We start from the raw sequence: 17143 nt of genomic DNA on the forward strand, positions 1-17143 counted from the left end.
CAGGTGTTCGAGGAGTCCAGCGAACCATGCCCATATGTTCTGGGCATGCCCAGCACTGGAGGAGTTCTGGAAGGGGGTGGCGAGGACGGTGTCGAGGGTGGTGGGATCCAGGGTCAAGCCAGGCTGGGGACTCGCGATATTTGGGGTTGGGGGTGGAGCCGGGAGTGCAGGAGGCGTTTGCGTTCCTAGTAGCCCGGCGGAGGATCTTGCTGCAGTGGAAAGATGCAAGACCTCCGAGCGTGGAGACCTGGATTAATGACATGGCGGGATTCATTCAGCTGGAAGGGGTCAAATTCGCCCTGAGGGGGTCGGTACAAGGGTTCTTTAGGAGATGGCAGCCTTTCCTCGACTTTCTGGCTCAATGATAAGGTACTAGGTCAGCAGCAGCAGCAACCCGGGGGGGGGAGGGGGGGAAAGGGGGAGGTTTAGGGGGATAGTGTTTAAGTTAATTTGCTTATTGTTAATTTATTTTGTGGTTTATTGGGGTTGGGGGGGGGGTTGTTATATGCGTTGTTACGGGTGCCGGGGGGGTGTTTATTACTATTATTGTTTTGTTGATATATATTTTTCAAAACATTCCAATATAAGTTATTAAAAAAAAAAAATTGCAGTCAACTCTTCATATAGCATAGGACATGTTTACTTCATATGCCAACACATTGTCTTTTCTCCGACCACCTGGGGTGTAGTATTTTAATCTTCAGCTTGTTGAAATCATATTTCAACTAAATACACATTAGGAAGCCACAGGCAGCTGGATATGGGCGAATCTGTAAATCCTCATTTAAAATTCAGGTCAATTGGGAATAAGGCTTACCAGTGCAGAACAGTGAACTGCCACAACAAATCTATTCTAGTCATTGAATGATAAAGCACAGGAAGCCATTCCACCCATTGTGTCAGCTCATTGAAAGAGCTGTTCAATTCGTCCTACTCCCCTGATTTTTCCTCACTTTCCTTTTCAAGTATATGAACAACTCACTTTTTAAAATCATTATTGAATCAGTTTCCATCCCCTTCCAGACAATGTAAAAAAGATCGGAACTTGCTGTGTAAAACAAAAGTTTTCACCTCCCCAACTCTTGCCAATCGTCGCATCAATGGAAAGAGTTTCTCCCATCCACCCTTCATAATCTCAAACACCTCTTAATCGGTCCTTGGTGGGATATGGTCGTTCAGTTAGCACGACAGCTAACGTGTGGATCAGATTAACACCAACTACACAAGATTCAATCCCTATTCAAGTTTAATGGACTCATAGCCCACCTCCCCAGCCGGCCTGCAGTAAAAAAAAATCATGATATTTTGCCATGGTTCGGCGACTAATCGGCAAGGAACTGCCTTCAGGCAGCGAGCTTAAGACAACCAAAAAACTACCCTTAGGCTTCCTTGCTCAAAGGAGAAGAATCCCAGTTTCCTATACTCTCCAAATAATTGAAATCTTTCCTTTATAGCCGTACACTGGGGTAAATCTCCTCAGCACCTTTTCCAAGGGTGGTAACAGATAGAAAAAAATCTCATCTTTCTGCAATGAAAACAGTTTTAAAAGGAAAAAGGGGAGATATGATGAAGATCATAATTTTTTTTAAAACATGCAAAAGCTGCAGTAAAATTGAAATTCAAGGCAGCCAACGCACCATCTACGCTCTTTATTCTCCAAAATTTCTACCTTTTTAAAGCGTTGCCCCACGTTAAAACACTCACCACCCTGTGCCAAGTTCATCTTTAATGCCAAATCCACATAGGACCATTATAGGATCAACTATAATGTGTACATCTGGATACACAACAGCGCTGACAGTGTGCTCAAGTTCTTTTTGTCCTCAAAGGCAGGTTTCATACACTACAGCGGCTACACTTCAGAAGTATTTCATCAAATGTACAGACACTTCGGGATCTCTTCAAGTTGTGAAAGGTTCTGTATAAATGCAAGTCTTTTCTTTCTGGAAAAATGGTTTCTAATCACTTATAATTCACGAAGCCAGGTTAATTAATGTAAGTCATCAAAGCACTCAGTTGCCCAGGTTTACAATTCTTCACATATTATTGCATCCTGCGTTTATTCAACCACTTGCAAGAAATGCTGTTCAGTGTCACAGCATTGTTTTCTCTTGGGAATTGTAGAACACTTTTTTAAAAAACAGCACAGATTCCATCATCAGTCTTTAGTGCCTCTGCCAGATCTCAAATAGCCAGCAAACTGAAGAACCTGCATTTATATAATGCCATTCACACATCTTTTTGGACACCCCAAAGCACTTTACGCCCAATTAAGCACATGTGCAATCATTGTAGTCTCCAGTTCTTTCCTCCTTTTAAATGTTTAGCAATTTCTTTTTAACCCTTTTATGGATTTTACTTCCACAACTGGTTCTGGTAAGGCAGTCTTTGCCCCAGCAATCTTTTTTTTGGGGGGGGGGGGGGAGAGGAGAGGCAAAAAAAAGTCAGTTCTCACCTCTTCCTTTATTTCTTCGATGATCTTAAATTTATACACATTAGTTACTGACAAACCAACTAGCGACAATTTTTTTTTACAATTACCTTATCAATATGTTATCATTTGATCATTTAAACAGCTTCACTGGATCGCCTCTTCAAATTATAGGGCAGTGGTGACCTCCTATCCACAGCTGGTGTCACAATGTGCATTGGTCCTCAGTTAGAGTTTCCCAAATCTCATGAATGAAGCTGTGGGCTTTCATGTATTTTAATAGTATGCCTTGAATCGAAGCTTTGGATACTCTGCTGGTCTCTCGGCAGAGGCTATTTCCTTATATTGCATATCTTTGGTGATGCAGCCTTCTTCCATCTTGTGCATATGCCCAAGCCAGCAAAGCCGCCTTTGCTTGATTAGCACAAGCATGCTTGTCCTATAAAGAACCACTTCATTGGTGAACTTATTATTCAATGTGATGCGTTGCAGACACCAGAGGCGGAAGTTATTGAGCCTCTGTTCTTGGTAGGTCTAAGTTGTCTAGTTTTGCCACCATATATCAATGTGCTGACGATACAGGCCTTGTAGATAAGGGTCAGTTTGTTACTTCAGCCGAGACCTAACCAGTGAATTACAAAGGTTTAGCATAACATGCATTTGCAATGTATGCTTCTATTTATAAAGCCAACTGTCCCAAATATTTAATTTTGAAAAATGTCCAATTTACTTGCCCTGCCATCTCTAAAAAGATTACTATAGTTCTCTGATGTAATAAAGAGTTCACATTTATCAAGCTTCTCCTCTGAACTATGACCTCTCATTCAAGATAAATCTGAATAAACACTTGTGCACTTTCCTTCATTGCATTGCCATCCATGGGCACAATATTTTAATGTGTCCTAACCACGATTTAAAGGTTTTCATTAGCTCTCTTGTAACCTATACCTCTATAAAACTTAAGAATTCCAGAAGAAAAACTTTAATAATTTCACTTTTAAAAGATTTACGTATCTGAACTCCAAGGCCATATTTCACGATTCCTTTTAAAGTTTCACTATTTAGCACAAATGGACTCTTCTCTTTCTCTCAAAATGAATACCACACACTTCTCCATGAAATTTCATCGGATATCCATCTACCCAATCTATTAACCTATGTGCCTCTGAAGCTGTTTGCAGAATTCTTCATAAAAAAAATCACTTTTTACACCTGACTTAACATTTTGTTAAGTGGTCCAAATACACAACATTAAGAGCAATGGTACCAACACTGAGCCTTGAGGGATACGACTGGTTAGGCCCCTCCAGGCTCAGAAACATTAATCGCAAGTGTTTCCTCTGCTAAACAATTCCCCATCAATATTACCACATTCCCTTTGTCCCTTATTTTGTTTGAATCAACAAGCTCCATGTGGCACCTTATTGAACTGCCTTTTGCAAATCCAAAGATGCAATATTCTATTAATGCACTCCATATTTTCACAAATAGTTGCGAAATCATCAGACATAAGTTATGAATCCATGGCAGCTATCTCTCTATGTAAGCTTGAATATGATCCTGCAACATTTAAGGTGTCTAGAAAAGTAGCCACGGCTGTTAAGAAAGACAAAAACAAATAACTGACCATCACATTGTATTTCTGCACAAATTGACCATCATGTTTCCTACATTACAATAGCGATTACACATCTAACATACTTAATTGGTTGTGAAGCACATTGGGACATCTTTGTTCTTTGTTATCCAGGGCTCATGAAAGACACTACTTAAATGCATGCTACTGGAATTAAGGGCTTCAGACAAATTTTGGAAGGCACCTTTAAAGTCTATTTTGGTTTAAGCAAGGGAACAAATAAAGTTCTTTTTGATTCAGTTGAGCTGGGCCATTATGGTAACAAGGTAAATGAGAGGAGGGGAGGGAAGATGATGATGACGGCAACTCATTTTTACATGGAAATATACAATATAGGGGCAGGAGGAGGCCACTGTCCATCGAGCCTGCTCCACCATTCATTATCATGGCTGATCATCCAACTCAATTGCATAACACCGCTTTCACCCCATATCCTTTGATTCCCCCAAATACTACATCTAATTGCTTCTTGAAAACATGTAATGTTTCGGCTGCAACTACTTCCTGTGGCAACGGATTCCAGAGGCCGACCGACCACTCTCTGGGTGAAGAAATTTCTTCTCATCTCCGTCCTAAATGGCCTATCCTGTTTCTTCAGACTGTGACCCCCCTGGTTCGGGACACCCACACCATTGGGAACATCCTTCCTGAATCTACACTGTTTAGCCCTGTTAGAATTTTATAGATTTCTATGATACCCCCCTCATTCTTCTGTACTCAAGCTAATACAATCCTAACCGATTCAATCTTTCCTCATAAATCAGTCCCACCATCCCAGGAATCAGTCTGGAAAACCTTCTCTGCACTCCCTCTAGGGCAAGGTAGCACAGTGGGTAGCACTGCTGCCTCAGTGCCAGGGACCCGGGTTCAATACCGGCTTTGAGTCACTGTTTGTGTAGAGTTTGTACGTCCTCCCAGTGTCTGCGTGGGCTTCCTCCGGGTGCTCCGGTTTCCTCCCACAGTACAAAGATGTACGAGGTAGGTGGATTGGCCATGCTAAATTGCCTCTTAGTGCCCAGAGGTGCGAAAGTCAGGTTTTGGGGCTGCAGGGATCGGTGCAGACTCGATGGGCCAAATAGCCTCCTTCTGCATTGTGGGGATTCTATTATCCTTCCTCAGATAAGGAGACCTAAACTGCACACAATATTCCAGGCATGGCCTCACCAAGGCCATGCATAATTGCAGCAAGACATCCTTGCTCCAATGTTGCATGTTGCTCACAAAACATATATCTTGTAATTTCAGCAAGTGTGTTTAAATGTTCTTGTAGACACTCCATCCCGCTTCTTGACCACTGGATAAGGATAAAACATGATTTGAACCTCAGTTGAGATTCACACTCCAGACCACCTCCATCATTGAAAACACTTATTTCCATCTCCATAACATTGCCCTTACCTACACCATCTCAGTTCATCTGCTATTGAAACACTCAAAGCATGCTTTTGTTACCTCTATAGGTTCTACTATTCTAAGTCTCTTGACTGGTCTCTCACATTTTGTCCTCTGTAAACTTCGGCTCATCCAAAACAGTGCTGCTTGCAGCATAACTCACACCAAATTCTGTTCACTCATCACTCTGCACATGCAGACCTGCAGTACCTGCTGATCCAGAAACACCCATTTCAAATTCACATCCTGAATGCAAATAACCTTCCATATTTAACCTCCTCCAGCCCTGAGATCCAATTGTGGCCTATTGCGCAGCCCCAATTTTCTTTGCTCCATTATTGTTGGTTTGGGCTCAGCTACCTGAGCCCAAAAGGTTGAGGCACCTGCTCTAAACCTCTCCACCTAGTTGCTCCTTTACAATGCTCCTAAAAACCTACCTCTTTGAACAAGCTTTTAGTCACCTGGTCACAATCAATAAAGCAAACAATCTTAAATTACATTGCCAAATCAGGATATACATATCAGAGGTGGCATGCGGAAACTAACATGTCCTAAGAGTACTGCTTAACGTATCTCTGGAGACAATGCAGAGAACATCATGGGGCTTCATCCATTTTGCCACAGAATACTACTTAAGCATTGCTGAAAAAAAATTAAAAAATTTTTTCGAAGCTTTTGATCTTGCACACATCTGAAAAATAAAATTAAACAAATTCATATCATATGTGAAGAATGTGCTGATTGGTTGACAAGTGGATGCTGATTGGTAGAGGCATTTCCATGGAGAATGCACCAGCTGATGGTAACTGATAGTTAACTGCCAAGCATTGTTAGAAATTTAAACCAGGCTACTTGACTCGAATAGGTCAAGGCATTGCCCTGAGGAATGAACCAAAGAATTGCTGCCACTTATTTTGTTTAGTGGAAACAGTTGAAATGTGTCCATAAGTTTTTCTGTCTGCAGAGAACAGAACCCTGTGTATTAAAGTATGTAGCTTACACTACACGCAAATGCACCACATTGTGAGCCTAATTGACAATCTTAAATTCGTCACGGCATAATTCTTAGCGCAATTGGGGATTATTTAGCATACATTGTCCAATCACGAAATCACACACTGTGATATGAATTTCAGTGATGCTAGATATGCAGGCCATACATCACAAAGACTAGCAGATCATATGAAACAGCATATCACTTCCGTTGTTCACAACAAGTATAGTACAGACTATACCCAATCAGCCCGTAGTTGCAAAACGCGAAACAATATCAGACGGGATTGTGATTGGACAACATTTGCTGAATAATTCTCAGTTAGCAAAATCTTAAACTGACAACCAATTCAAGATAGTCATTCAGGCTCATAATGTGGTGCATTTGGATGTATCGTAAGTTTCATATACACAGAGCCCTGTTCTTTGCAGACAGAAGAAACATTTAGACACATTGCACCTGTTTAAACTACACCTGTTTAAACAAATTAAGTGACAGCCATTCCACTGGTTCATTCCCCAGAAAAATTCTTTGACTAGAGTCAAGCTACCTGGTTTAAATTTCAAACAATGCTTGGCAGTTAACTGTCAGTCACCATCAGCTGGTGCATTTTCCAAGTCAACGCCTGCACCAATCAGAATCCACTTGCCAACCAATCAGCTTCTTTTTAAAAAAATCAATGGAGGGACAATTTAGCATGGCCAATCCACTTAACCTGCACATCTTTGGGTTGTGGGGGTGAGATCCACCCAGACATGGGAAGAATGTGCAAACTCCACTCTTTGACAAAAAAAAAATCTCTTTTCAGCAATGCTCAGGTACTGTACTACCAAATGACTATTAAAATACTACTTATGGAACAGGAGACTATGCAACCTTAAAATAACGACATTAGCCCTTATAAAAGGAAACAAAATATCAAGTGCATAGAGGTATACAAATTATTTTATAGAACAGCTAAGATAAATACAGAGCATAGTTTGAACTTAAACCTCGACAAACTGCTAATAGGAAAACTTAGATGGAGTCAGGATGCACGGCTAGTAGGTCAATTAGATAACTGGAAATATAGAAAAAGCAAAATCTCCACGAGATACTGTTAGATACTATGATGGGGTGAAGGAAGAGAACTCTAGGATGGATCAGCCTGATCGGGTGAATGGCCTCCCCTACGTGTATTTATCTATATGATCATACGTATTCTGATTGGAATATAATATTTTGACTGCCTCAAAAGATGTGTCATAAGATATTATTTTTTAAAATAAATTTAGTGTACCCAATTCATTTTATCCAATTAAGGGGCAATTTAGCATAGCCAAGCCACCTACCCTGCACATATTTGGATTGTGGGGGCGAAACCCACGCAAACACGGGGAGAATGTGCAAACTCCACACGGACAATGACCCAGAACCAGGATCAAACCTGGGACCGCGGCGCCGTGAGGCAGCAATGCTAACCACTGCGCCACCGTGCTGCCCAGGCATGCGGTATTATAAATGCAGCAGACTGCGCAATTAGAAATGAAGAAAGCAGTATTTATCCATTTACTCACATCCATGCAGATTGTCATACACTACACATGCAGCTTATGAAGAGCACACTTGTGTTTCTGATGTTGCACAAACACAAGAGCTGAAGAATGGCAAAGTTGCATCTGATTCAAGGTCACTGTTCCAGTTTAGTTCCATTCTTCCCTGAAGGCATTAAGTATTGCTAGGGTCTTGGTTTAACCTTATCGGTCCCTCCAAAATGGCCCTCAATCAACCCATTGTTCAATTCAAGGAATCACTCAGTAGTTATCAGTGGCAGAAAAAGGAAGCTTGATTTCTCCCCCATCAAATCTCAATACTATTAATGGGATCATGACATTGAAACATCAATTATCATGCTGCATTGCCTGGTCAAGGATCAGGCTTTGAGATTGAGATTAATATTAATGGTCAAGCTGTTTTCAAGAGAAACGTTTGATCCTGAATTGATTTAGAGACTCTGCTTAATCAAGTTTTATTAACAGATTTTACTTCGTAAACAATTACTTGTTTTCCTGTTTCAACTGCGTTAAGTTAAATATTTATAGAATTTTATATTCCAAGTTGGAAAGATCCAGACCTTTAACTCCTGGTACAACGGTCAAACCAGCCACTGGTTCCAGCCCAGTAGATTACATTGAAGATCATGATGTAATCAATTTGTCAATTCAGCATGAATCATAAGGTTATCCGTCACTACAATGCACTATTCATCCTGCTTCCAAATAATCAACTCAATCCTAGAACATAGTGTTTACTTGAATTTTGATTTAAAAAGCTTCAGAAGTTGGAGAAATCAGTAGATAAACAAAAATATTAATATGAAAAATGGCAAAGGATGCATCAGCAAAATGAGAAAGCTCTACGAAGCATTCTATTTGAATTAATACTTACGGTAAAGAATGAAGACAGTGGGAACACAACACTCGCCTCCTTTCCAGTGTCCAATATCAACACTCTCGGGTCAGATGCAGCACAAATGACCAGATATAAAGTGACATGGGGACTACATTACAGTTAAATGCAAATATTTGCTCCACTAAACTGAGCTAACACATCAGTTTCTTAATACTGCCTATAATAAATAATTAGTAGTGGATTAGTGGCTTTATACGCAATCAGCTTTTTGCCCCACTTTGAGGAGGCTTCTACAATGAAGAGAAAATTGAAACGATCCAAGTCATGCATAAATGCTTTGGCTTGTGGGAGCTTACAAACTAGCCAAATACATTCAGTAATATGTAAATATGCAAGACAAATGCGAAAACCTTTTGAACCTTTCCATCTCCTGAGTTAATCTCTATAAGATCATATAATCAACTATTTACTTCAAAATTGAATCCAGAATGTGAAATATGCATCTCAATATACAGATAAAATTAACAACATTGGCTTTTTAAAAAAAATCAGCGGATCAATGTTAAAAGATAATTTAACAATAATCTTTAGTATTGTCACAAGTAGACTTACATTAACACTGCAATGAAGTTACTGTGAAAATCCTCTAGTCGCTACACTCCGGCATCTGTTCGGGTACACAGACGTAGAATTTAGAATGTCCAATTTACCTCACACGTCTTTCGGGACTTGTGGGAGGAAACCAGAGACGGTTCCGCACAGACAGTGACCCAAGCGGGAATCGAACCCAGGACCCTAGCGCTGTGAAGCAACAGTATTAACCACTGTGCTACTGTGCCGCCCCTCTAGTATATCGATACACTATGAAGATGTTTGGTTGTGCCATAATTTGCTTGTATAGTTAAGGCAGAATGGAACCACGATTTGGATGGAAAGTGAAAAATTAAATTTCTCATCAAACATACCCATGACATATAAAAGTTAACTGAATAATGTCCAATTCACCTAACCAGCAAGTCTTTTGGGACTTGTGGGAGGATACCGGAGCACCGGAAGAAACCCACGCAGACCCGGGGAGAAGGTGAAGAATTGTTAACTTCAGTGCTAATATTCCATATTAAAGCTGCTGTTAGTTTTTTAAAACGTCTCATCAGACTGGGCTCCTACAGAATTCTCAATATTCTAACTGAAGATCAGACTTTGAACTTAGGAACAATAAAATGGAATTTAACGTTAAAATATGAAGGATACTGTGTACACAAATTTCAGATCTAAAAGTCTTGGTTCTGCTATTAAATCAAATATGAGTGAATTGGGAGCCAAAAGAACAAAAAGTTGTGCAAAAACTTGTAAGAAAAGCAAAACATACAAAATGTGGAATTCAAATGTGAATGGAGATAAAATAAACTGCAAATTTGATTTCAGTTAAATGTTACAATGCATATTTAAGTATAACATTAGATCGTTTGGAGACTTGGGCAGAGAGATGGCAGATGGAGTTTAATTGGACAAATGTGAGATAATGCATTTTGGAAGGTCTAATACAGATAGGGAATATACAGTGAATGGTAGAACCCTCAAGAGTATTGAAAGTCAGAGAGATCTAGATGTACAGGTCCACAGGCCACTGAAAGGGGCAACACAGGTGGAGAAGGTAGTCAAGAAGGCATATGGCATGCTTGCCTTCATTGGCAGGGGCACTGAGTAGAAGAATTGGCAAGTCATGTTGCAGCTGTATAGAACCTTAGTTAGGCCTCACTTGGAGTATAGTGTTCAATTCTGGTCGCCACACTACCAGAAGAATATGGAGGCTTTAGAGAGGGTACAGAAGAGATTTACCAGGATGTTGCCTGGTATGGAGGGCATTAGCTATGAGGAGCGGTTGAATAAACTCGGTTTGTTCTCACTGGAACGACGGAGGTTGAGGGGCGACCTGATAGAGGTCTACAAAATTATGAGGGGCATAGACAGAGTGGATAGTCAAACGCTTTTCGCAAGGGTAGAGGGGTGAATTGCTAGGGGGCATACGTTTAAGGTGTGAGGCACAAGGTTTAGAGAAGATGTACGAGGCAAGTTTTTTTTACACAGAGGGTAGTGGGTGCCTGGAACTCGCTGCCGCAGGAGGTGGTGGAAGCAGGGACGATAGTGACATTTAAGGGGCATCTTGACAAATACATGAATAGGATGGAAATAGAGTGATACGGACCCAGGAAGTGTAGAAGATTTTAGTTTAGACGGGCAGCACGGGCTTGGAGAGCCGAAGGGCCTGTTCCTGTGCGTACTTTTCTTGTTCTTTGTTCTTTGATAACCTTGACTACTGTGCCAGGCTTTGTAGAAGCATTTCAGTATTTAATAAATGATTGAGTAGTTTAAGTCATGTGAAGAATCTATCTGCATTTGCAGCCATCAGCAGTCAGATTGGCTATGGTGTTCAAAAATGAGAACAGTTCAAATCAGCATTTAGTTCAGAGTAGCATTTGTATTTCACACACAGCTCAGCACAAACACTTAATGTCAACAATGAGCCCCCACAAAAAACATTCACTGTGGAGCTTAACTAGAGATATCATCAACGCCAGTGTTTACCTTAGCTGGGAACAGTGAAGCTTTGCTAATATAAATCTATTACACAAACGTATGGGTTTTGAAGCAGTTTTGTGAGGATGCTTAAAAATCATTCAAATGAAGAACCAAAGTCTACTTCCTTACCTGAAAAAGTATGAAGATGAGGAACAGCTCATACACAACACTGACACATAACCAGAATCTCCAGTATGCTGCAAAAGAGAATGTCCAATAATAGAATACTTTAAAATAATGATTTGCATTCCAAAATACACTATGCTGTCTGGAATCTGATTGGCAACCAATTTTAAGTAATATAAACAAATCAGAGAAGTCACAATCTTCCTTCAAACCATATAAATGTGGGCAACTATCACAACCCCCCTGTCCTCCCTTCCCATGGTGTAGTGTTCCTCTTTTTTTTAAATAATCATTTGCAAAAACCTGGTGAGTCATGGGTGATACAACATAGATTTTCACCAAAGACTTGATAAGTCAAAAGGAGCTGGTGATTCCTTGTCCCACAGGGTGGAAACTGAATAGCTTTAGGAGAACGGCAGAGCAAGAGAGTCTAACCAAAGACCTGAAAGTCACATGCAGTCCTCATGTTCTGGCAATATGGCTGTAGAAGCATGTCTAAACCCCAAGGTCAGAGTGAACACGAGTGTAGACAGTTTAGACTTAAGCTCTGACATCCTGCAATAATCAAGTCACCACACAGGAAGTAATATTCAAAATGCCCCACATTTCAACCCGCTCCACAAGATTGAATCAAGAGGGAAAATGATGAGTTGTTAAGGTGGATTCATGTAGCATTTAAAAGCAACTCTTGTGTTGAATAGAGAACACTACACAACAGGCAAGTGATGACCTTGTCTTTCAAAGTTGCTAAGCTTCACATAAATTACTCCAAAGCTATTAGAAATTCTCTCTAAGAGACTTCCGGTTGCGGTGATGCGGAGCTAAGCCGCACGTTCGGTAGCTCCTGCTATTTTCGGTCTTTTGGGCTCTTTTAAGGGCTCGTAGCGGTACTGGTTGGACTTTTCTCCGTGTGGGAACAGTTCCTCTAAGATTCTCCGCCAGTGGATGGCCTGGACCAGGAGCGGAGCGGTCAAAAAATCGGCTTTGGAGCAAAGAAAGGTGCAAGGCAGGAAAGGCAAGATGGCGGCGGGCGGGGAATCAGTAGCGTGGAAGCAGTGGGCGCGGAAGCAGCAGGAGCTGCTTCAGTGGTCCTTCAGGGTGCTGAAGGTAGAGATCCTGGAACCGCTTAAGGCCTCCCTGGACAAGCTCATGGCGACCCAGACGGCTCAGGGTGCAGAGATCCGAGAGCTTCGGCAAAAGGCCTTGGAGAGCGAGGACGAACTCCTGGGCCTGGCAGTGAAGGTGGAGTCGCACGAGGCGCTCCACAAGAAGTGGTCAGCGAGGATGGAGGAGATGGAGAACCGCGCCCGTCGGAAGAACCTGCGGATTCTAGGCCTCCCAGAGGGGCTGGAAGGTTCGGATTTGGGGGCCTATGAACTCGCTAATGGACACGGGGACGTTCCAGGGACCCTTGGAGCTGGAGGGTGCCCATCGGGTGCTGCTGAGGAAACCCAAGCCAAACGAGCTGCCTCAGGTGGTGCTGGTCCGTTTTCACCGCTTCGTCGACTGTGAGTGTGTGCTGAGATGGGCGAAGGAGAGGAGTAGTAAGTGGGAGAATGTGGAGATCAGGATCTACCAGGACTGGAGTGCGGAGGTGGCAAAGAGAAGGGCTGGTTTTAATCAGACGAAGGCAGTGCTCCACAAGAAGGGGGTCAAGTTTGGCCTGTTACAGCCGGCACGCCTCTGGGTCACTTATAATGACCGCCAGCTCTACTTTGTCTCTCCAGAGGAGGCCTGGACTTTCGTTCAGGCTGAGAAGCTGGACTTGAACTGAGGACTGGGGAACGGTGTACACAGCCCGGAGGCTTTGTCCTCCTTGGTATCCTTTCGCTTTTATCGGTTCTATTTGATGATGTCATTTTGCTGTTCTGCTTTTTCGTTTTTTTGGGACTGTTATCTGTTTACTTGGGCGTTTTGTCACGGCTGTTTTTTTTTCCCCATTGGTTGAGAGTTTGAGTGTGGTTCGCGGTCCTGTTGGGTCATGTGCCCGTCTTTTCCCGTGTGTTGGGTCGGGGGGGGGGGGGGCTCAGCCTCTCTCCCGTGCTGGAGGAGCAGTGGGCGAGGCCGGCACTGGGGGGGGGGGGGGTGGTTGTGTTGCACTGGGGAGGGTCATTGGGGTGGCAGGAGCAGCCGGGGTCAGCAGGAATCGGCTGACTTACGGAAGTACAATGGAAGGGGTTACGCAGCTAAGGGGGGGGGGGGGGGGGGAATAGGGGGGGTACCGGGTTGCTGCTGGAATGGCCGAGAAGGAGCTACAGCATGTAGAGCAGGTCGGAATGGGGGTCTGTCGCCGTGGGGAACGGGCTCAGTAGGGGGCGCAGGCAGGTGGCGGACTGAGGAAGGGTAATGGCTAGTCGACGGGGGCAGGTAGCCCCCGATCCGGCTGATAACCTGGAATGTGAGGGGACTGAATGAGCCGGTCAAACGGGCCCACGAGTTTGCTCACCTGAAGTGGCTGAAGGCGGATGTGCCATGCTTCAGGAGACGCACCTGAAGGTGGTGGATCAGGTTAGATTGAGGAAGGGATGGGTAGGCCAAGTATTTCATTCGGGGCTGGTTGCAAAAAAATCGGTGGGGGGGGGGGGGGGGGGATGGCGATCCTGGTGGGGAAGAGGGTGTCGTTTGAGGCGTTGAATGTGGTGGCAGACAGCGGTGGGAGGTACGTGATGGTAAGCGGCAAGCAGCAGGGGGAGCGGGTGGTGCTGGTCAATGTATACGCCCCGAATTGGGACGATGCGGGTTTCATGCGGCGCATATTAGGCTGGATTCCAGATTTGGAGACGGGGGGCCTGATAATATGGGGGGGGGGGGATTTCAACACGGTGCTGGATCCGCCACTGGATCGATCGAGATCCAGGACGGGTAGGAGGCCAGCGGCAGCTAAGGTGTTGAGGGGGTTTATGGACCAGATGGGAGGGGTGGATCCATGGAGGTTTGCGAGGCCGAGGGCCAGGGAATTTTCATACTTCTCCCATGTGCATAAGGCCTATTCCCGGATTGATTTTTTCATTATGAGTAGGGCGCTGAATGAGAGGGTGGAGGATGCGGAGTATTCGGCGATAGCCATTTCTGACCATGCCCTGCACTGGGTGGACACGAGCTGGGGGAGGAGAGAGACCAGCGCCCGCTTTGGTGCTTGGAGGTGGGGCTGCTGGTGGACGAGGAGGTGGGCGGGCGGGTTCGAGGATGTATCGAGAGGTACCTGGAGGCCAATGACAATGGGGAGGTCCGAGTGGGGATGGTCTGGGAGGCGCTGAAGGCAGTGGTTAGGGGGGAGTTGATCTCCATTCGAGCCCACAGGGAGAGGAGAGAGCAGAGAGAGAGGAAGAGACTGGTGGGGGAGATGGTGAGGGTGGACAGGAAATACGCGGAGGCTCCGGAGGACGGATTGCTGAGGGAGCGGCGTAGTCTCCAGGCTGAGTTCGACTTGCTAACCACCAGAAAGGCGGAAGCTCAGTGGAGGAAGGCACAGGGAACGGTGTATGAATATGGGGAGAAGGCGAGCAGGATGCTGGCGCACCAGCTCCGCAAGCGGGATGCGGCCAGGGAGATTGGTGGAGTTAAGGATAGGGGAGGAAATGTGGTGCGCAGGGGGGTAGACATTAATGGGGTCTTCAGGGACTTTTATGAGGAACTGTATCGGTCTGAACCCCCAGCGGAGGGGGGGGGGTGCTTTTTGGACCGGCTGAGATTCCTGAGGGTGGAGGAGGGACAGGTGGAGGGACAGGGGGCGCCGGTTGAGCTGGAGGAGCCCTGTTGGGCTCCCTGTTGGTTAGGACCTTCAACGAGGCAAGGGAAGGGGGGGGGGCTCTGCCTCCGACGATGTCTCGGGCGCTGATTTCCTTGATCCTTAAGCGGGACAAGAATCCCCTGCAGTGTGGGTCATACAGGCCGATCTCACTCTTAAATGTAGATGCTAAGCTGTTGGCGAAGATTTTAGCCACGAGGATAGAGGACTGTGTGCCGCAGGTTATCGACGAGGATCAAACGGGGTTCGTGAAGGGGAGGCAGCTGAACACTAACATACGGAGGCTCTTGTATGTTATAATGATGCCGGCGGTAGAAGGTCAGGCGGAGATAGTGGTGGCGTTGGACGTGGAGAAGGCCTTTGATAGGGTTGAGTGGGGGTACTTGTGGGAGGTGCTGGAAAGGTTCGGGTTTGGGGAGGGGTTTGTCAGGTGGTTGAGGCTGTTATATGAGGCCCCGATGGCGAGCGTAGCCACGAGTAGGAGGAGGTTGGAGTATTTTTGGTTATACCGAGGGACGAGGCAGGGGTGTCCCTTGTCCCTCCCTGCTTTTTGCGCTGGCAATTGAACACCTGGCCATGGCGCTGAGGGAGTCGAGGAACTGGAGGTGGCTGGTGTGGGGTGGGGAGGAGAACCGAGTGTCGCTCTATGCGGATGACCTATTGTTGTATGTGGCTGACCCAGTGGGGGGAATGCCGGAGGTGATGAGGATTCTCCGGGAATTTGGGGATATCTCGGGGTACAAGCTCAACTTGGAGAAGAGCGAGCTGTTCATTGTACACCCGGGGGACCAGCAGGGTGGGATTGGCAGGCTCCCACTAAAAAGGGCGGAGAGGAGCTTCAGGTGCTTGGGGGTCCAGGTGGCCAGGAGCTGGGGGGCCTTGCATAAGCATAACCTCACAAGGCTGGTGGAGCAAATGGAGGAGGAGTTCAAGAGATGGGACATGTTGCCGCTGTCTCTGGCAGGTAGGGTGCAATCAGTCAAGATGACGGTGCTCCCGAGATTTCTGTTCCTGTTCCAGTGCCTCCCCATCCTTATCCCGAAGGCCTTTTTCAGGCGGGGAGCATTACGGGGTTTGTGTGGGCACACGGGACCCCGAGGGCGAGAAGGGTGTTCTTGGAGCGTGGCAGGGATAGGGGGGGGGGGCTGGAGCTGCCCAACCTCTGTGGGTATTATTGGGCTGCCAACGCAGCGATGGTGCGTAAGTGGGTAATGGACGGGGAAGGGGCAGCATGGAAGAGGATGGAGATGGCGTCCTGTGTGGGCATGAGCCTGGAGGCGCTGGTAACGGCGCCGCTGCCGCTCCCTCCAACGAGGTATACCACAAGCCTGGTGGTGGCGGCTACCCTCAAAATTTGGGGGCAATGGAGACGGCACAGGGGGGAGGTGGGGGCCTCGATGGGGTCCCCGATACGGGGAAACCACCGGTTTGTCCCGGGGAGAATTGATGGCGGGTCCCTGAGTTGGCACAGGGCAGGTGTTAGGAGGTTGAGGGACCTGTTTGTAGACGGGAAGTTTGCGAGCCTGGGTGAGCTGGAAGGGAAGTTCGGGCTCCCCCCGGGGAACACCTTTAGGTACATGCAGGTTAGGGCGTTTGTCAGGCTCCAGCAAAGGGCGTTTGTCAGGCGGCGGAGTTCCCTCTGCTGCCGCCGCGTGGCGTTCAGGACAGGATGCTCTCTGGGGTGTGGGTTGGAGAGGGAAGGATCTCGGCAATGTACCAAGTGATGCAGGAGGTAGACGAGGCCTCGGTGGAGGAGCTGAAGGGTAAATGGGAGGAGGAGATTGAGGAGGAGACGTGGGCGAACGCCCTAGGAAGGGTGAACTCCTCCTCTTCTTGTGCGAGGCT

At 45.6% G+C, this 17143-nt stretch overlaps 1 protein-coding gene across 3 annotated transcripts in view; it reads right to left on the reverse strand.

Moving 5' to 3' along the window:
• The window catches only part of ptdss2 (phosphatidylserine synthase 2), a 147964-nt gene that overhangs the window by 66487 nt on the left and 64334 nt on the right, over nt 1-17143 (reverse strand). For all 3 annotated transcript variants that reach the window (XM_038807465.1, XM_038807463.1, XM_038807464.1), the window contains exon 4: nt 11554-11621. In XM_038807465.1, the coding sequence (XP_038663393.1) occupies nt 11554-11621 (68 nt within the window). The remainder of the gene's footprint in view (nt 1-11553; nt 11622-17143) is intronic.

This window comes from Scyliorhinus canicula, chromosome 9 (assembly GCF_902713615.1).
Source record: "Scyliorhinus canicula chromosome 9, sScyCan1.1, whole genome shotgun sequence".
NCBI lineage: Eukaryota > Metazoa > Chordata > Chondrichthyes > Carcharhiniformes > Scyliorhinidae > Scyliorhinus > Scyliorhinus canicula.